General features: G+C 42.5%; 2 protein-coding genes across 2 annotated transcripts; both read left to right on the plus strand.

The window, feature by feature from the left end:
* The first annotated feature begins 3,830 nt into the window (after window positions 1-3,830).
* LOC310855846 (uncharacterized protein) lies at window positions 3,831-10,149 on the plus strand. The gene is made up of 3 exons (XM_083761009.1): window positions 3,831-3,939; window positions 7,060-7,541; window positions 8,078-10,149. The coding sequence occupies exons 2-3, from the start codon at window positions 7,088-7,090 to the stop codon at window positions 9,460-9,462; spliced, it is 1,839 nt and encodes a 612-aa protein (XP_083617135.1). The 5' UTR covers window positions 3,831-3,939; window positions 7,060-7,087; the 3' UTR covers window positions 9,463-10,149.
* A 2,912-nt stretch (window positions 10,150-13,061) lies between these two features.
* Window positions 13,062-18,490, plus strand: LOC310856369 (uncharacterized protein). Its single transcript, XM_083761750.1, has 4 exons — window positions 13,062-13,541; window positions 13,627-13,851; window positions 15,108-15,197; window positions 16,611-18,490. The coding sequence occupies exons 1-4, from the start codon at window positions 13,220-13,222 to the stop codon at window positions 18,059-18,061; spliced, it is 2,088 nt and encodes a 695-aa protein (XP_083617876.1). The 5' UTR covers window positions 13,062-13,219; the 3' UTR covers window positions 18,062-18,490.
* Window positions 18,491-21,197: the final 2,707 nt, after the last annotated feature.

Here is a 21,197-nt window from a genome sequence, read left to right on the forward strand (position 1 = left end):
GAGCCCAGAGTGTCTATTTTACGTCATGTTGATGTACGATGATATGCTATAGCTATTGAAAAATAGCAGATCTACAAGCTCATCTACGAGCTTGTATAGGTCTGCTATTTTTGAAAAATCGAAGAACGACGGACATAGAAACATAGCTTTTTCAGAAAACTGTCAGGATGTAGAAGACATCTTTTGAATCTGATCTCAGGTCAAAATGGTGTAACATACGAATCGACCCAGACCATTACTGTCATTCATACAGTAAATGTATAACGCATATAAACCCAGGAAAATGGCATACATTAAGCATGTTGTTCTTAACTCCCTCTGAACTGCAGTAACCCTCCCCAACCCTATAACCTTCTGTCACTGCACATTGTTATCTTCCTCGTTGCCCGGCTCCTCCTCGCTTGTGAAACAATCACACGCACGCACGCACGCACGCACACGCACACACACACACACACACACACACACACACACACACGTGCTGTAAGGTAACAATTTATAAAGCGACGCAGAAATTATAGTGCAGGTGATGAAGGAAACACATATTGGGCTTATTAAAGGTTAATTCTCATCTAAAATAAAAAACAAGAAGTTTAATAGTTGAACTGAACATAGTAATCAAACACAAGAGAAGACAAGACAATTGAGAGTAAGGGCGCGTTTGTTCATAATTATATACTGAATTACCACCACTTTCTCCAGTCCGGAAATGGCAGTTGACTATATGAGAGTTCTGCATTTTAGGTTTCGAAACTATAGCTGCCGCAGAGGATGTGGCCAATGAGACTTCTGTCTAACCCTCAGAACATAGATATGGACACTTTTGCTTGCCTCAGTTTTCCTTGCCTTGTGACAAAGTTATTGAAGAAATACTTCAAAATTGGAAACCATTGTGTTATGTATAAATTAGAAGGTCAAAAACCTTTCTGATTCACCCTTGAATTATGTGAAATGGCCTGCATGGTTCCCCACTTTTACCCCGAAATGCCTCTAACCTCCTTATAGAAGGCCTTTTTTTTCCCCCCTGAAATCCCACCAGTCACCATCACAAAAGCTGCTTGTTTGGTTCTTTGTAATGATAGCACCCTCAGGACCGTGACTGTGCATCTTCACAACAGATGCTCTCAGTCGTAACTCGTAAGTGGATAATGGACAGTGTTTAGTCCTGTCCTTCTGCTGCCCTGTGAACAGGCCTGGACTGCCCTGTGAACAGGGCTGGACTGCCCTGTTCACAGGCCTGGGCTGCCCTGTGAACAGGGCTGGACTTCCCTGTGAACAGGCCTGGACTTCCCTGTGAACAGGCCTGGACTGCCCTGTGAACAGGGCTGGACTTCCCTGTGAACAGGGCTGGACTGCCCTGTGAACAGGGCTGGACTGCCCTGTGAACAGGGCTGGACTGCCCTGTGAACAGGCCTGGACTGCCCTGTGAACAGGCCTGGACTGCCCTGTGAACAGGGCTGGACTGCCCTGTGAACAGGCCTGGACTGCCCTGTGAACAGGGCTGGACTGAGACAAAAAGCCTGGACATTCTCGCGGAATTTGGCCCAGACTGGCCCGCATGCACCACAACCAGCGTGCCGATACTCTAAACTGACTTTACGGGTCGAGGCCCATACAAATATTTGAAATGCAAGCCCTTTACAGCACCACATTTAACAGTACAACATAAAGAATACACAACCAACAGACAATCATTTAACATTGGGCCCAGACCGGCCCACCAGAGTGTCGGCCCACCGGGCCAGTCCACCCCTGCTTGTTAAGAATCACACCGGTGGAAAACTACAGCATACTCACATGTTTTACTTAAGTAAAAGTATAGCAATACTGCAATGTAGAAATTACTCTGTTACAAGTAAAAGTCAGTAAAGGTATGGCCTACAAAAGTATTTGTATCAAAAAGTAGAAAGTACTTGTGTAAATAATTATGCTGAATGTTCCGTTTCAAATGTATAAATTGTCTAAACATCCAAAATAGCAGATCTACAAGCTCACAAATTCACAATGCGTCACGTCGCTGCAGATATAGAGATGTGACTTATAGTTATATATCATTGGAATGCCTTCTCTAAATGGTGCATTTATATAGCGCCTTTATCCAAGGCGCTTTACAGAGATTGTGCATTACATTCACCCATTCACACACACATTCACACACCGATGGCAGCGGAAACCATGCAAGGCACCAACTAGCACATCGGGAGCAATTAGGGGTTCAGAGTCTTGCTCAAGGACACTTCGACAGTAACTCTGGGGGAGCCTGGGTTCGAACTGGCAACCTTACGGTTACCATCCAGGCACTCTATACCCCTGAGCCACCGCCGCCCCCTCTGAGGGCAGCTTCATGTGAATCATGTCCTCTTCAGAACGCTTTCCAAAATCAGGTTTGATTGATTGATTGATTGATTGATTGATTGATTGGAAACATTTCATGGAAAGTATACTACAGGGCTTAAGGTTCTCAGTCCTGGGGACGGATTTCAGTCCTGAGGATTTCATAGGGGTTATTTAATGAGATCAGTGCAGATTTGCAAAAAGTAATTTTCAGTCTTGGGATTCTTTTTGGCTTTAAGCCCTGAGTGCTACAGTGTAACTAGGATACAGTGGTGTAAAATAAGTAAATATATTTAAAGTACTGCACTTACGTAGTACTTTAACTTTACTTTAGTAGACCTATTTCCATTTTTTTTATATTAAACTTCTATTTCTACTAAACTTCAAATATTGTACTTTTTACTCCACTAAAATTATTTGACAGCTTTTCTTTAGTTACTAGTTATTTGCAGCTTTAGATTAATAGAAACTCAAAATTATTTCCCAAAGAACACATCTACCAATGTGTTGCATTGTGATCCATTGTTATTTTAAAATATCTGAGGTATGATAGGGCTGTGTGATCAATTATTATAGTCCATTAACAATATGCTATGTATAGTGTATATTATTCTGAAAAGGGCATTCTGCATGATGGCTAATTTCACTTTTGCTATTTTAAGTAAAGTTTATTTTGATGCTAATACCTTTTGTATTTTTATATTGTGGAATTGCTACTTTGACTTAAAAATATCTGAGTAGGCTACTTCTTCCAACACTTCTAGGATAGTAGCCTATGTCACCAAACCTTAGCATCAAAACAACTAACTGCAGCGACCAGCCTGTGGTTGTGGAGAGACTTCCCAGCATTCCTCAGAGCCTATATGCGTTATGATAATTGAGTTATGAGTTTTTGGTACCATGATAGGGAGCAACCCCTCCTCCCTTCTGTGCTCTGTGGAGTTGTTGGTTTGGTGGTGTTTGGAATTACAAATAAAAGAGTGTCCCAAAAGAAAGTAGTTGACTGCTACTTGTGGTCTGAAATCCACTGATCATTACATTAGTGCAAGAAGTGACTGTGTGATGGCCAAGCTGGAAGAGATCTAGGAAACACTCCAGCTTCTCCAGGAGAAGAATACTCTAAGGAGAAGACTGGAAAGGTTGAAAATGGGCTGGTGGTGGTGCTTGCTGGGTAGAGGTGCCAGATTACACCAGAGAAGACCGACACAGCACTGGAAGAAAGCCATCAAGAGGACATCATATCAGAACCACTGGCTGATATGATGGTGGTATTCTTCACTGACCTCTCATCCACTGTGTGTGTGTGTGTGTGTGTGTGTGTGTGTGTGTGTGTGTGTGTGTGTGTGTGTGTGTGTGTGTGTGTGTGAGAGAGAGAGAGAGAGAGAGAAGGAGAGGTGCAGATATAGGCCATGTTTCCCTAAAATATATACAGTACATTTTTATTTGTAAATGACAAAAATGCAAAACAGCGACCTCTGGAGTCGCAAGATTCGATAGGTGTAGCGCCAGTATTATTATTGTCGAAACAACCTAATTAGTTAGCTAGCTTCCAGCTACAACCAAATAGCCACTTTAGCGCAGTAATCGCTTCAAATACATACAAAGGTAGGTCTTTTCCTCACGATCACTCACAAGCTGGCCTAGTTTGAATGAGCGACAATGACAACTGTTAGCAAGAAATAAAATCCACCATGATGATACAACACAACAGCACAGTGCTAGCCATAGCTAGCTCACTGCACTGTAGTAGCCTACTACGAATTTACGTTACTACCTAGTTAATTATAAAGGAAATTATGAATACTCGCCCATATTATCTTTGCACGTTGGTATGCTACGTATAGTTTTCGTAGTTAATATTATCCTTGTTATTAGTAGGTGTGTGTATAGCTAACATTATTTAATTAAAGGACGATTTCCAGATACAATCACAATACCAATTGAATGCGGGTCACTCCACATAACAGCCTGTTTGTATAATTTGCTTTAATGTCATTGTGGTCATGTTTAATATGTAATTATTATAGATCTAACTGTTATGTGCATCTCAGACAGATCTGGCGTAGAAAATGAACCAATCCCACTTTTGGGGGCACTTACTGTGCCACGTAGTAGATGCGGGACCGTACCCATGGTTCCCTCATTCTAAAACAGACCCTATGTTCCCTCCAGTGGGGGCTGGTGGTGATTTGGGGTGGGGGGGCTGTAAGGCATCAATTATACTATAATGTAATTTGCTACCCATAGTTCACCCTGCAGCAACAGCATCACATTGCAGATATACCAAGTTACAGCAATGGCACTACATGGGTACTCTAGTCTATCTACTTTGTTATAGCAAATGCTCCACAACAACACAGTGAACTCCAGTGAACGTTGTTCGTATGTCCGTATATATTTTTTATTTAATTTTCACAATTTTAAATATATAGTGTTAGGATGACATGCTCATTAATACGTGTGTATGTTGCAGGAGATTTGTGGTATTGTATGCGATATCGGTACCACATCTGTCATGGTATGTGTGAGTCAAGTCAACTGTATGACCACATTGGAAAAGAACATGGCATGACATAATTGTTAGAGGGCAGAACTGGACAAGTAAATAGTTAGAAAGTGTTTAAAAGTGTCAAATTACAATTACAACTAAATCATATTATAATAACACTCAACAAGCATAATTCATGGAAACCCTTGATCCTCAGACCTCCTCAGCTCTGATCAACGTTGGGCACCACAATCAAACTACTATTATGACACTGCATTCCTTTAAATCCTGACATGGCCTTCATTAATCACAACTGTAGCCTACTTACTGTATAAGACCAATTTATTGAAATCCCAAACATGGAACATGGACCATGCATTATGCCACATATAATGCCTGTCTCAGGACGGCCACCTGCCAGTATACAGTGGATAACTTCCCATATAACTATATAGCTAACTACTTTAACACCCCAATTTTGGGCATGTCATTATAGGCTAAGAAAAAAGGACAATTGCTGATCTACAAGGTCACAACATGCCGTAATGTGTTGTGAGCTTGTTGTGAGCTTGTACGTTTTGATAGTTGACTTATTTAAAATGTGTAGCGCAGTGGAATAGAGTAGACACTATGACACGTCAAGAGTCAATTAGTAGTGTAGTACTGTAGGCTATACATTTGTGTTCTGGTAATATCATTGATCACTTGTTTTGCATGTCCGTGGCAAAAATAATATATTAATGGAAATGACACAGTACGTGCCCTCTTGCCCGAGGGTATAAATGCACGTATACTCGCCATGCGAAAACTTTATATGCTCCAAGGGCTAACTGAGCTGACAGTCCTGGTCCACCTAAATGCTCCAGGGTATGCCCTATGCCCTAGGCACCAGGGTCAACTCACATAAGTTACCCCAACCTAAAAGTCTATGTACGTGACCTGCCTCGTCTAGAGGCGACACCCAGGACTACGTGAGGCATAGCAAGCTCTGCCACGTCCAGGTTATAGAATCTTGCAAAAAGTTGATGGAGATGAGTGATGACCAACTTGCAACCGTACACACATGACACATCCTGTATCGAAACACCCTTGAATAGTGCCCAGGATGCTGCCATACCCTGCTCTACGCACCCGATAAAATGCTCAGAGACATTAAGATGAATTGCAGCCATGCCTGCTTCCTTGATTTAGATGCGTGGTGACAACGATATGGTTCAAGAGTTATAAGCCAAAACGTAAAGTGGGCTGTTATAGCGCCACCAAGTTAATTCATTTTAGTAATTATTATGAACCTATTATTATGACGAGACGAGACAAGCTGCCAGCCAATTTCATTGGGAAAAAATGCTGTCTGTATTACACTTATTATACTTATTACACTATTACATTTATTACACTTGCACTTATCGGATTGAGGGAACATAGGGCTGAGGGAACATAGGGTCTGTTTTGGAATGGGGGAACATAGGGCTGAGGGAACATAGGGATGACCCCGTAGACTAGGGATGCTGGGACACAGAAGTGTGTGTGCAGGAATATGTAATGCCCCCTTCTTGTCAGATTTGTAATGCCCAGAGAGGTTATACGGTATACCCCATGAAAAATATGAATGGTTCCAAGAATGTAAGAACTTTATTTTCTTTAAGTCAAATGTTTATTGATATAAACACTATACAGAAACATGTACATCACATGCATACATGGAACCACACTCATAAACAATGATAATAAAGAATATATACACACACAAATAATAATAAAACAAAATAATTAAGTCAAAAACAAAAAGGAGAAAATGATAACCAATATAATAATCCTCAAATCAATTGGAATATAAAAGCTATCTAACACCTTCTGAAGGAGGCTAAATGTAATAGTCTTTTCATATATTTGATTTAAGTCATTAGTCATTACGGTCTCATTCCATTTATACCTGTCTGTACTGTATTTGACCGACTACGTCAAACGCGAGGTAGACATGGGAAAATAGTACTGTGGCATAATTGTACTTGCAAAAGGTATTAAACACTTTAAAGCATTCTGTCCTGGTGAATAATAAGCTGAGGGTAATTGGGTTTGATAGCAGCACATCTGCAAACTGAGTGAAATCCTACCTGGAGGGAAGAGAACAGGTGGTTTATGTGAATCTAAGCCTGTCATTGTTCCTCCCTGTGAAATGTGTCCCACAGGGAAGCATTATGTATCCCACTCATCTATTCATTAACTCTACTTCACAGCATACGAACAGGAGGAAATGTTGACAACATGAAGATCAAACCCGCGGAAAAGAAGGCTTCACTCAACAGAACCAAGAGAGCTGAAGAATGTGAACCGGTCATAAGTCACTCTCATGCAGAAGAAGAGGACTTCACCAATGAAGCTCATGCCAATGGACTGGAATGTCTCAATATTCAAATCAAGGAGGAACCAGATGTTCCCCAACAAATTGGAGAGGTGTCCGAGTCCGACTACTTGGACGCTGACAGTGACTCTGGAACTGTTGAGTGCAAATCCGAATCTAGCCACGCTGACAGTGGACAAGGAAACATAAACATTAAGGATGAGCTTGATTCTGCGCCAGCGTCAGAGTATGACTTTGACAATGCAGATGTTAAAGATGAGCTGGAGATGGATGTTAAGGATGAGAGCGATGACGAGGAAGGTCAAGAGGAGGAGGCCAGCTGGAGGGATGCTACTGAACAGGGAGGAGAGGAGAAAGGTAATGTGTCACCTAACTGCGGGGGGTAAAAGAGGTACAAGTTAATACAAAATAAGTAAATAACACATCAAGGATAAATAAAAAACACACAAAGTCAGAGACTTATTTCCATTGTGGTCCTTGGTCTTGTAAAACATACAGGTATAATTACATTACATATACACCGTATAATATATATATATATATTTTATATAATTATAATCTTTCTAGGATTTTCAAAAACAAAACAATCTGGTCACTGTAAGAAGATCTTAAGAGTGTGTAAGTTACATTGTAACTCAGAATTTCAGACCCCGTAAGGGTCCGTTTGGTCTTCCTACAGTAACAAAGCCACCGAGTGGCGCGCTACGAGCTTGTAGGCCTGCTATTTTTGAAAGATCTAAGAACGACTGACATAGAAACATAGCTTTTTCAGAAAACTGTCAGGATGTAGAATCTGATCTCAGGTCAGAATGGGAGTAAAGTCTGGAAGTCCTTTGACAATTCTAATGCTCTCTCTGATGTTTCTTTGTTTCTTTGTCTCTGTCTTTTTGAAGACTCATCAGAAGAGTTCTTTCCTTGTCCACACTGCACTGTCTCCTTCACCAGCTGGGATTTCCTGGAGAAGCATGTCAAATGGGTCCACCAGAAGCAGTATCGAGCCATGCTGGACAAATGCTACTCAAGTCCCAAACCGGGCACCGGCGCCGTACACCCCTGTAGCGTCTGCAGCTCCACCTTCAGCTCTCCGGCACTGCTTCGGGACCATGTACGTGAAGCCCACCCCTCTCCACCTGCCCGGAGGCTCCATCCATGTCCCGTCTGCCCCCGCAGTTTCCAGTACCTGAAGAACGTGAAGAATCACTGCCAGCGTTGGCACCTTATGTCTGTGACCACCAGGGGTGGGCACCTCAGCTGCGCCAGCTGTGGGAAGACTTTTGAGGCAACATGGGGCCAAGGGCCTCACTTGTGTCACGAGCCCGAGGACACAAAACCTCAGGACACGCCTATTTGTATGGACACCACCGTGGAGTGTTTGATATGCGGCAAGAAGGTCAGCACCCCTCAAAGCTTGGAGCAGCACATGCGTATCCACACGGGGGACAAGCCGTATGCCTGCCAGGATTGTGGCAAGAGGTTTGTGGATCGCAGCAGTTGTAGGATTCATATGAAAATACACAAGGGAGAAAAGCATTTCAAATGTGAGGTATGCAACAAGGCATTTTTACGTTCATGCCACCTGAAGAGCCACATGACAACTCACTCCGGTAAGAAGGAGTACTCCTGCCCTGAATGCGGCAAACAGTTTGGGCTCAAGTCCAGCCTGAACCTCCACATTGGGAGCCACTCTAGTGAGAAGCCGTTTCATTGTGCTGTGTGCGGTAAAGACTTCAAGATGTGGAGGAACCTGAGGGTTCACAAAAAAATCCACTCAACCGAGAAAGCCCACCAGTGCGGAGACTGTGGGCTGCAAATCGGAGACCCCGGGGCTCTGAAAACCCACCTACGGACTCACACAGGCGAGAGGCCATACCATTGTACTGTGTGTGATAGCAAGTTCATTCGCCTCTCACACCTGAAAAACCACCAGCGCACTCATACCGGCGAGAAACCCTACAAATGCACTGAATGTAGCAAGAGCTTCACTCAGTCTGGAGACCTGGCGAAGCACAAACGGATTCACTCTGGCGAGAAGCCGTTCGAATGCCCAGATTGCCACCGGCGTTACATTTCTTCCGGGGACCTCGGAAAACACATGAGGAGTCACACAAACCTGCGCCCGTATACCTGTGAGGAATGTGGAAAGAGCTTTCGTTTGTCCGGACATTTAAAGACCCATATGTTAACTCACACGGGAGAGAAGCCATACTCCTGTCCCATATGCCTTCGCAGGTTTGCTCGTTCCCACCACCTCTCTGGTCACATGGCCAGATGTCGCTGAATTATTGCTGGAGTATAGAGTCAGGCCTGAGTTCTACATGATGTATGTAGGAGCTCATGTACATTAGTCAATGACTTTCCCATGTTTTACTGACTGACATGAGTTGGCGAAAGTTGTGCTCACTGCTTAGCGCTGGAAATAATGTTTCACATGACAACAAAGACTTTCTTAAGCTGTAATACTCTACGGAATTAATGGAAATAATAATTGAATTACGTCTTATTTATGCATGGCCATTTGTGTCACCCATTATCCCATGGCCTTTACAGTATTTGTATTCAGGGCAGTGGTGAGGGCCTCATGACATGAGGCAGAATATGATTGAGACTTGAGGAGATGGTACACTGTAGGTAAATGCCAAATATATTTGGTGGGCTGACGGCGGCCCAGAGTAGATCCTCACATTTCAACACTATATCGTATGTTGTTTTCTATATGTAACCTTGTATAACATAATTATTTGATTAATGCATGGAACTGAATGCACTGTGTGCTGTTGTGTGAAATTATTCCACTTGTTAAAGTCATCACTATAGATGCAAAATGTTTTGAATTTGTGCATTATAATTAACAGCAATTCTACATTACCTGTTCTAACAGTTGGCTGCCTGACTGATGAATGATAAGAAATGGTGTTAACAGGGATTGCCGTTTCAATTTCACTGCAGATTCATCTTAAATGTCCAATTTGTCTCATGAAGAAAGTGAAATAGTACTTAAGGCAGGCATGTATTCAGTGTTTTATTTGTCCCCATTGCTCCCCAAGTAAATAAATAAAAATGTATGAAGGATATATTTTGATTGATATTGATGAATTTGTTCTACTATTTTGTATTATAATAAGATAATGTAGGTAATGTCTACAGTTTAGGGATGAGATTACATGCCTTACTACTCATTGAACATTTAAAATCCATCAAGTTGGATTTGTTTAGTTATACAGAAAATAATTGTCTGATAGTATAGCCAATTGCACCCCAAAAGAGTGGACAGATGGGGACTTGTTTTTCAACTTAACTACACAACACCAGTGGTTCTCAAACTTTTTCCATGTAAAGGATAGGACACACTATGGTCATGAAGTGTGGTTCATGACCAAAAGAATAAGGTTGCGAATACAAGCGGGTGAAGCGGCCAAAATTAGTTTTCTCCGACGGGTGGCTGGCATCTCCCTGAGATAGGGTGAGAAGTTCAGTCACGCGAGAGAGACTCGGGAGTAGAGTCACTGCTTTCTTCACCTGGAAAGGAGCCAGGCATCCTAACCAGATGCCTGCATCTGGTTAGGATGCCTCTCGAGCGTCTCCCTAGGGAGGTCCTCGATGAACGTCCCATTGGGAGGAGACCCCGGGGCAGACCAAGGCGCAGTTGGAGGGATTACATCGACTCACTGGCCTTGGAATGCCTCGGGACCCCCCAGGAGGAAGAAGGGAAGAGGAGAGGAGAGGGAAGTCTGGAGCTCTCTGGTAGAGCTGTTCTCCACCAGAGAAACCCCCCCCCCCCCCCCCCTCCTTCATGAATCATATTCGATTCATCTGAACATTTAATGAGTAATGACATACAAATATATGCAAAAACTAACATCATATAAAACAGTTAGAAATCAAAATAAATATGTAGGGTAAAGTTTTGAAATCCTAGAAGTGGTGCTTCTAGGTCTAGGATCAACGGGAAACTTGAAAAGAGAGGACCGATCCGAGCACTCTAAAAATGATGGAGATCAGATGATGGTGTAAAATCAAGGTACTTTATTACAAACGGGTTAAAATACCAACATGTTTCGAACAATTAGTTTTTACGCCCTCCTCTCCATCATTGTATAGGCTATAGGCTATTAATTGTCTCAATGTTTTAATGAATTGAGAGGATTACACACTCACAGGAGCCCAATGGAAACAAGCCGCTCCCTAAGGCTTTCTTGGGTTGCATCATTTAGTATGAAACTACCTGCTCTGCTTTTTTTTTTGCAAACTGTTAATCAATCAAAGCTGATCCGGTCTAGGTCTAGAGCAGATACGGAAACGCTGCGTGCATTTGCAAATGACCGGATATACAGTGGGCGGGCTTTCAAACCTCACAGGCGCGAGGTTTGTCCGCACGGTAAGCAACACTACTTTGACTTTATTCATGAAAGGTATGCATGATGAAATAATGGTTGGTAGTTGGTACTAAATAAGACACTGCACACAGGTCGACACAAAAACTATCCGGGCAGGCAGGCTGACACTGTTCAGGTAAAGTTATCACTGCAGTGCACAGGGTGCACATTCACTGAATAGCGGAAAGCTAAGCTATGTAGCCTGTTTGTATGCAAATTGCTGAACGTAAATACAACATGGACTGATTATTATAGCAATGCCAACGTTAAACTCCTACCACATAAGCACGATAACATGTCGACTCAATTCAATTCAAATTAGCTTTATTTGCATGAGAAAACATACGTTTACATTGCCAAAGCAAGTGTCCCAATATAATAAAAAAATGTTGAACACACACACGCATTGTATCATGCTGTTGGAATTTTTAACCTGCCAGTGCCTTCTACACTCTTCTACATCTGATGCCTGTTATGAAATAAAATGTGAATAGCCTATGGGTCCCATATTTTATAGAAGGCATCAGTTGTGGTGCGTGGCAGGCAGGTTATATATTCCAACGACATGCACTGCATGATTATTTTGTGCCAATCTTTCTTTGTGGGTGGTTTCTCATTAATCCAAAACAACAAAATATTTTTCCTCACAGCATAAGTTCAACGATTAAACAGACGTCTATGGAACTAGTTAACAATCTTATTATCAGGAAGTTCCACAATCAGACACATAGGGTGAGTGTTGGCAAACTTTAACCCACTAATGATTTCTTGTCTTGTCTGCAGAACCATGAGAATGGAGAATCAGACACCCCAAAGAAGACACCTGCAGTCAGTGCAAACATAAAGGACTGTTCCTACGGAAGGGAGATATATTTAATCTGGTTAAAAACACAAGCTGATGACAGAGGTCAGGAGGAGATATATCCTAAAACAACTCGGGAGTAGTTAATGACATCCCACAACAAGATGGTCAACTCTACAAAGAGAGGACCTGGCCCTCCTACAAAGACTGTTCTACATAGTGAGGTGGAACCAAGCAATAACCAGGAGGATGGGAATGGGCTGGTCATACAATCTACTAAGAGAGGACCAGGGCGCCCTAAAAAAACTATTTTCCAACTTAAGGCGGTTGAATTGAGCGACAATCAGGATGCCGGGGATAGGTTGACGATCACGTCTACAAAGAGAGGACCGGGCCGCCCTAAAAAGACTATTGTACAACTTAAGGGAGTTGAATTGAGCGACAATCAGGATGATGGGAATGGTCTGGTGATTAAATCTCCAAAAAGAGGACCTGGGCGCCCTAAAAAGACTGTTCTACATGAGGGGGTTGAACTGGGCGATAATGGGAATGGGGTGACGGTCACATCTACAAAGAGAGGACCGGGCCGCCCTAAAAAGACTATTGTACAACTTAAGGGAGTTGAATTGAGCGACAATCAGGATGATGGGAATGGTCTGGTGATTAAATCTCCAAAAAGAGGACCTGGCCGTCCTAAAAAGACTATAGCACAACATGGGGTTGAACTGAGCAATAATCAGGAGGATGGGAATGGGCCAACGATCAAATCTACAAAGAAAGGACCCGGCAGACCTAAAAAGTATATTGTACAACAAAGTGTGGTTGAACTGAGTATTAATCAGGATAATGATTATGGGACGATGATCAAATCTACAAAGAGAGGACCTGGGCGCCCTAAAAAGACTGCTCTGCAACCCAGTGGGGTTATGCTGAGCAATAATCAGGAGAATGAGATGAATTTCAAGCAAGTCAAAGAGGAGCCAATAGACCATGAGTTATGTGAATTATTTCCTGTAATACAGAATGAGATGAATTTCAAGCAAGTCAAAGAGGAGGCAATAGACCATGAGTTAGGTGAATTATTTCCTGTAATACAGAATAGTAAATTGGAATTTAAGAGAGAAAGTGAGAAAGGTTTAAATGAGGACCACAGGGAAGAGGAGGCATCAACTAATGATGAAAGTAAGACACCACACATACAATTTTAATTCCCTCTTTTATGACTCTTTTACATTCCCTCTTTAATTGTCTGATCTCCCCTCTCTAGCTGTGCCTGTGCAAATTACTCCAGGTTCCCACCTGTGTCCGTACTGCGCCGTCTCCTTCAAAGACCTCGCCTTCCTACAGCAGCATGTCAAGTACCATCACCGTGAGGAGCACAATGACACAGTCAGACGAAAGTCTTCAAGGCATGCCACGACATTTAAGAGAGAAAGTGAGCCATGTTTAAATGAAGACTATGAAGAAGAGGAGGCACCAATGAACAATGAACGTAAGACACCTCACTATTACCGGTAATTGTTTTTTTAAGTGAAATTGTTGAGGAAGGTCTTTTAGTCATCTCCACTAAGTGGTTTATTTGATTGTTGTCACTGATATGATGACACATGACATGACACTGATTTATTTTGGGGCTTTTATGCCTTTATTGATAGGACCGTAGACTGACAGGAAATGGGGAGAGAGATGGGGAGTGGCAGGCAGCAAAGGTCGTCGGGATCGGGATTCGAACCCGCAACACGCTGACAGGCTGGAATTGTAGCCTAGGGTGCCTGGACCACCACACCACCGGCCCGGGTCATGACATGACACTATAGATAGTTTATTTGAAGCAAAGTATAACTAAATCCATCCATCTGTCCATCTTCAACCGCTTATCCGTAGTCGGCTCCAGCAGAGAGCTCCAGACTTCTCTCTCCAGAGCAACATTAGTAACTTCATTCTGGGGGATCCCAAGGCGATCCAAGCCCAGTTTGGAGATACAATCTGTCCATCCGATCCTTTGTCTGCCCGGGGGCCTCCTTCCAGTGGGACGTACATCAGGAGGCATCCTTACTAGATGCCCGTACCACCTAAGCTGGCTCCTTTCCAAGCAAAAAAGCAGAACTGAACTTCTCACCCTAACTCTAATCTATCTGCCAGCCAAACTAATTTTGTCCGCTTGTATCCATGAAATGCTAAATAAATGTCCATTAGTGAAATTCACTAGGTTATGAATGTTTCTACTGAGTGAGTTCACTCAAAACAGAAATTGACGTAGTAGTTTTAGGATTAAGTAGGCTAGGCCCTAGCCTCTAGGGGATTGAAGAAGAGGTTGACATTATGTTTCAAACTAGGGTGGGCCCAATCAACCTTTTCATTATATATATCTTTGAGGTGCGCTAGCCCCTCCTATGCCCAGCTTTGTGTGTCTGTGTGTTCCACGGAAATGACTTGATTGGCTGAGCACGGTATGTGATGTGTGAGGATGTATGATGAATTTGATAAGAGCGCCCCTCACCTCACACGAGTGATTTTTCCATTTCATATTTAGTATTCGTTCAAGTACTGATTTTACTTTAAAGGTGTTTGTAAGTTATAGAGGTGCTTCGATCAATCGGCCACCGATCGGTTATCGGACGATAAATGACTTGTATAATATCGTTTTGCATCTTTGTGACAGGCCTAAACATTCTCCCTTTTCTCCCCACATACACAGGAACAGTTTTGACATATATAATTTAGGAAATATTACATTCTTCTCCTTAGGCACAAGATCGGCATCGGTATCGGCCGGTCGTGAGAAAAAACAGTCAGTGATCAGGATCGGTCCCCAAACACCTGATCAGAGCATCTCTAGTAAGTTATTTTATACACACACACACACACACACACACACACACACACACACACACACACACACACACACACACACACACACACACACACACACACACACACACACACACACACACACACACACACATACATACATCAAGCAAACATGGACCTATAGTTTTATCTTTTGTCTCCCATTTGAGGGGCCCTCCTATATTCAGCTATTAGTGTAGATTTTCGTCTTACACAAACTTGTATTAAATTCCCATTGACAATGAATGGAGAATTGACGTCATATGTGGACGAGCAAATCGGTTTAGTTTATACTGTATTTTTGTCCAACACAAAGTGTGTCTTAGCAAATAGACATGTTAAGTCATGATGATGTACGATGATATGAGCATTGAGCGCCCCTCACTTCACACAGGTGTGATTGTTTTATTTTTATTTCACTTATTACTGGCTTTTACATTCCATCATTGATTGTCTGCTCTTTGACAATGAATGGAGAATGTTACGTCAGTGTCTGAGCAAATTGCCTTAAAACACATTTAGTGCCGGAAGTGCATCAAAATAGAAGCTCCGGGGTGCCAGAGTTGTCTGATCGCTTTTACTCTGAAAGCCATGAACCGGAAACACTTTCCTAAAAAAGTTGACTTTACAAAGTGACCTCACATCCCTGATCATCTTTTTTTACGCTCCAAAAAGCGTTTTTTTTAAAGATATTTTTTTGCGGCTTACGCCTTTTATTGATTTTTGAAGGGACAGACAGTAGGCTGACAGGAAACGGGAGAGAGATGGGGGATGACATGCAGTAAAGGCCGTGTCGGGCTCGGGAGTCGAACCCGCGGCACACTGCGACTGGATTACCAGTCAGGTGCCCAGACCGTTACGCCACGGCCTGGGCCAAAAGCGTTCATATTTTGCGGGAGCGACGGATGAGGAGCAGAAATGAAGCGCCAGCATATCGATCCATTCATCACCACGGAGAGCGCCCTGGATTAGGAGATACGAGTCATTCTTTCCCCCGCGCTAACATGGGAGTCAATGACAAGCTAATAGTTGCACAGAGCGTTAGTGTACGGAAAGCGAAAAGCGAAATGCCAAAAAATAAAATAGGAAAAATTCTCAATATTCTTATCTCGCCCCGTGTCACTAGGACGTCGCTAGGACGGCCACAGACGTCGTAGGCACAATTTTTTCTGAATCCTTATGACGGCTTCATGCGTCGTATGAACTGAAACGGTTAATGTCTATTTTTGTCCTACACAAAGTGTGTCTGAGCAAATAGACGTATTAAGTCATGATGATGTATGATGATATGAGCATTGAGCGCCCCTCACTTCACACAGGTGTGATTGTTTTTTTTTTAATTTCACGTATTATTACTGGCTTTTACATTCCATCATTGATTGTCTGCTCTTCCCCCTCTAGCTGTGCCTGTGCGAATGACATCGGATTCATACCCGTGTCCATACTGCACCTTTGGCTTCTCAGACCCCACCTTCCTACGGCATCATATAAAGTACCAACACCCTGATGAGTACATTGACGCAGTCAGACAACTGTCTTCAAAGCTCCAGTTCAAAAAGAAAGCCAGGTACAATTGTCTTAAGTGTGATCGTACCTTCCTCACTCCAGGGCAGCTAAGTCTTCATAAAAACAAGGCACATCTTACCGCTCCTCCTAAGAAAAAACACACGTGTCCAGTCTGTGCTCGCAGTTTTGATTACCTGAGGAACCTGAGGAATCACTGCCGGAGCTGGCATGACATGGCTGTCCACACGCACAGGGGACATCTCCGTTGCTCCAACTGCAGGAGGAGTTTCAAGAAGTCCTGGGGCCAGGGCCCTCACCATTGTGTAGGTAGGAAAACCAAAATAATATTCGCTCATCCTGATTATACAAAACCACTATCCCTTGTTGTAGGCGTGAATTGTAAAGTGTGTGGCAAAATGACGCCAAACCCCAGCAATCTTAAGAAACACATGCTCCTGCACACCAACGAGAAGCCTTATGACTGCAAAGAGTGCGGCAAGGCCTTCAGAGATACCGGTTCGCTCCGTAAGCACATGTTTGTACACACGGGGATAAAAGATCATGAATGTGAAGTGTGCAAGAAAAGGTTTTCGCAGGCGACACTTCTACGTATTCACATGGTCGTGCACACGGGTGAGAAGGCATTTTCCTGTGCCGAATGTGGAAAGTCCTTCGGCTACAGGAGTGATCTAACCAAACACAGACGGAAGATACATTTCCCACGGTCAGAGGAATCATTTAAATGTTCAGAGTGTGAAAAGGTCTGCAGTAGCAAAGTTAATTTGAAAAGTCACATGCGGATCCATTTTAAGACTCTTCAGTGCGGAGATTGTGGACTAAAAGTAGTCAGTTTGGCGGTTCTGAAGGTCCACATGCGCAAACACACAGGAGAACGGCCCTACCAATGTAAGGACTGTGGCAAGAACTTCAAACGCAAATGCCACTTGTTGAACCACCATCGGACCCACACGGGTGAGAAGCCCTTTAAATGCGACCAGTGCGAGTCAGGCTTCTCTCAGTCAGGAGACCTTGCCAAACATAAAAGAAGACAACACACAGGGGAAAAGCCCTATGTGTGTACCATTTGTAATAAAGGGTTCGCTGTCAAAGCGTCACTGGTCCTACACGCCGCATTTCACTCGGATGAACGTCCGTATGAATGCGATGAGTGCGGCCAAGCTTTTCGCTGGAAAAACGGGCTGAAGTCGCACAAGAAGCAGGTCCATATGTGTAAGAGGCCGTTTCAGTGCCTTTATTGTGACCGTTGGTTTAAACGCCCCGATCATCTGAAGACTCATCATGGCAGATGTGTTAAAAGGAAAATGTCAGAAAACCTGAGTGAATGAAGGGAGTCGCTGTTTTCATACCTAAGTTTTTCTATTCTGTCCCAACTGATGTAAGGGAGTCCATTCCACAGTTTTGGAGCCAGAAGGGAGAGTCTTTGAGCATTGATCTGGTTGTCGTAGGAATGGGTGGGATTGTTGACCTCTCTGTTAGGCGCCGGTGCCATACAAAAGGGGTGTTATGCATTTAGAAAAAATGTATGTACTATTATTCCAAATTGACACTAATATGTGTGAATTTAATTGAGTCTCATTTGTTTGACTGCTAAACAAATGGCATGAAGACAAAGCCAACCACTCACTGTTATTTTATTTCGTTTAATTTACCGCTGCTATAGAGAAGACGGCCCCTCCAAGTTGTACTAAAGCTAACAAGCATGCAGCCACAAGGACTGAATTTCTCGTAATAACTTCATGAACACTACTAGTCAAATGTCTTTTTTTTTCATGAAACATGCTGCCATTTTAATTGTATCACTGAATGCAGTGGTATTAGAGATGGATTAGCTTTTTATTTATATTTTTCTATGCTGATATTTGTCCTTTATGAACATGTTTGTGTACTTTCCACTACACAGATGGGGATGATCAGACTCTGAGGGAATACAACAAAAATGCCATTATTTTTTTATAGTGCTCTTGACTATCGTCTCAAAATCCATTGGCCTGCTGTGGCCCAAACTTTGAATATTAAACCAAGCCACAGGACTTTAATTTTTGTTTTTGGAATGCCAATATTTCTTGTTTTAAACAGACCTCAGTATTGTAGAATATTGTTTAAATAGCAGTTTAAAATGTGGAAGAGCTGAGACTTTATTGTATTTGGTCACTTTGTTGGAAAGACGGTGAAGACACAAGTATAAATTACCATAATATACCGTATAAACCTCAGTCAGCATCATGGAGACCATGATGTAATGTAAAGTTTGTGTGGTTTACAGTTTCACTCTGAAGAATTGTAATTGTGTAAGTTGTGTGTACTCAACAAAACTTAAGTTTTAATGATAAGGCATGATTTAAAATGTACAGCAAGGTGATTTGGTTGAACCTTTTTCTATAGGTCTTTTTTATTATACTTAAGTTGCTATACATATTTTGATTCTCTCCATTTTAAACTAAAATGGAGTGAATCAAAATATGTCTTAGTATTATTAGTAGGCCTATAATCAGTATGGGAAAGTAAGCATGTTTATTGATTTTAATAGATAACGTTAAAAAGAATGTTAAACCATGGCTATCTCTCCATTGAAAACCTTGTTACTTTCCTTGATGTACCCGTTTCCTCCACCTCATTTGTACCTATGCAATAACAAACTGCATATTGAAATGCATCAGACTATTGAGGAGTTTTAATTAAAATAAATGACGTAACACAATCTGTACTACCAGATGCCTGTCTGACTTCATGGCACCATAGCCTAAGGCATCAGCTTTTACCTGTACCTGTAGTGTCCCTGCCTTAGTGATACCCATGTGGATAAATGTCTTCACACTTTCAGATTGCCTTCTAAAACAAACAAGTTCTCACCACTTGTGTTATATTACTTTGTGCTTCCACACCACAAGGGCATATTTTCCCCTGATAACGCCGTAAGGTGTAGTCTTAAGAAACTCCTGCTCACATTCATTTACACCCTAGGTATGCATCACAGGACAACAGGCCTGTCTGGGTCAATTCAGAGGGAATTGGCCTATTATTTGTATGTCCGTGATTACGAGGACACCGCAGTAACCGCAACTCGGGCACAGATAACAAAGATGTATTTAGGGCCAAATAATATTGAGTGTACCTTTTGTTTAAAGTGGGAATCAATACTTCTTAAAGCGTGTCCATTTTTCATTTAGCCGCGTCATGTCTGTTGCAAAGGAGGGGCAGAGAGATGAATGGGGTGGATCTTCTAATTCCCCCCCCCCTCTGTTGCAGTTATCATAATTGTTGAACAACCACGTTTTTAAAGATCGGGGCTTCTGGAGAGGCAGGCCACACAAAGAAAGTTAATAGATTTAGAAAATTGAGATGGATTGTGCGGCAGACGTTTTTGGAATGTTCCATCGGCTTGGCAGGCAGATGGACAAATATGATGTAGGACCCATGTGTGTGTTGTTGTTGGGGGGGGGGGGGGGGGTCCAGTGATACACACACACGACTTCAGCACCGAAAGCATCCTAAGAGATAAAGGTACTATTGTTGAGTCTTTGTATTTCTTCTATTGTTTATTGGGGTGACAGGCCGGATATGCCACTGTTTGAGGCTCAGATAAGCCATAATGCAGATGAGTTGGCTGCTGAATTGGCCCTGAAAGGCCAGTAAATGAAGCAGTGGCAATTCCTCTCTCAAGGCACCAGGGGGAAACCAATAGCTGTTGAAAGCATGACCTTTAATTCAAGAAGTAGAACTTTACCTGTTTTGTTTATGTAATGTGTCACCATGTCACAGAGGCAAACTCCTGTGCAGCTACTATAGGCTTTGTCAAATAGTTACTCTGATTCTTCTGATACGGAATAAGGAACCTTGTGTGTGTGACCCGTAGGGACTGATATCACAGGACTGCCTTTTATTTTCACCCTATTGGAACATCATACATTTCCATCAGAAATGTCCAGTGTTTCTCCAGCTCATAATGATCCCTGTATTTCACCCCCTGACCCTATCATTTGTTGTGGTGAAGGGAGCTTTTAGAACCTCTAGAGGATATTTACAACAGCAGCATGTCTCGTCCACACAGACCTTTTTATGATATTGGTCATTGTATTCACATGACGCATTCAGACCTCTCAGCTCCCTAAAATACTTTCAACATGTCCAATTTACCCCCTCTCTGTGTCCAATTGTCCATAATATTCAGATCATTATGGTGTGATGCTTTACTTCCCTGCACTCAGTATCTCCCCTCTTCTGTTCTATTTTCCTCCTATTCCCTTCTGTCTAGTGTGTGTGTGTGTGTGTGAGTGCGTGCGTGCGTGTAGACAGTATATGAGATGTATTTGCAAGGCTCTACTACACTCTATGCATGTCTACAATATAACATTATGTTTCATCGGTGCAGATATTGTTGGACTAAGATGTCTGTGAGTACTGCAAATCATCAACAAATCGAAACATAAAACCTAACATTTATTTAGCCTTCTCCTCATCCCA

This window comes from Protomyctophum parallelum (assembly GCF_964188405.1).
Source record: "Protomyctophum parallelum genome assembly, chromosome: 3".
In the NCBI taxonomy this organism is placed as follows: domain Eukaryota; kingdom Metazoa; phylum Chordata; class Actinopteri; order Myctophiformes; family Myctophidae; genus Protomyctophum; species Protomyctophum parallelum.

Excerpts from the sequence above, each read along its gene's own strand:
- LOC310856369 (XM_083761750.1), top strand. The coding sequence starts at position 13,220 with ATGATCAAATCTACAAAGAGAGGACCTGGGCGCCCTAAAAAGACTGCT. Across the intron at positions 13,542-13,626 it reads GGCATCAACTAATGATGAAA|CTGTGCCTGTGCAAATTACT; the intron begins GTAAGACACCAC and ends TCCCCTCTCTAG. Across the intron at positions 13,852-15,107 it reads GGCACCAATGAACAATGAAC|GCACAAGATCGGCATCGGTA; the intron begins GTAAGACACCTC and ends TCTTCTCCTTAG.
- LOC310855846 (XM_083761009.1), top strand. The coding sequence starts at position 7,088 with ATGAAGATCAAACCCGCGGAAAAGAAGGCTTCACTCAACAGAACCAAG. Across the intron at positions 7,542-8,077 it reads ACAGGGAGGAGAGGAGAAAG|ACTCATCAGAAGAGTTCTTT; the intron begins GTAATGTGTCAC and ends GTCTTTTTGAAG.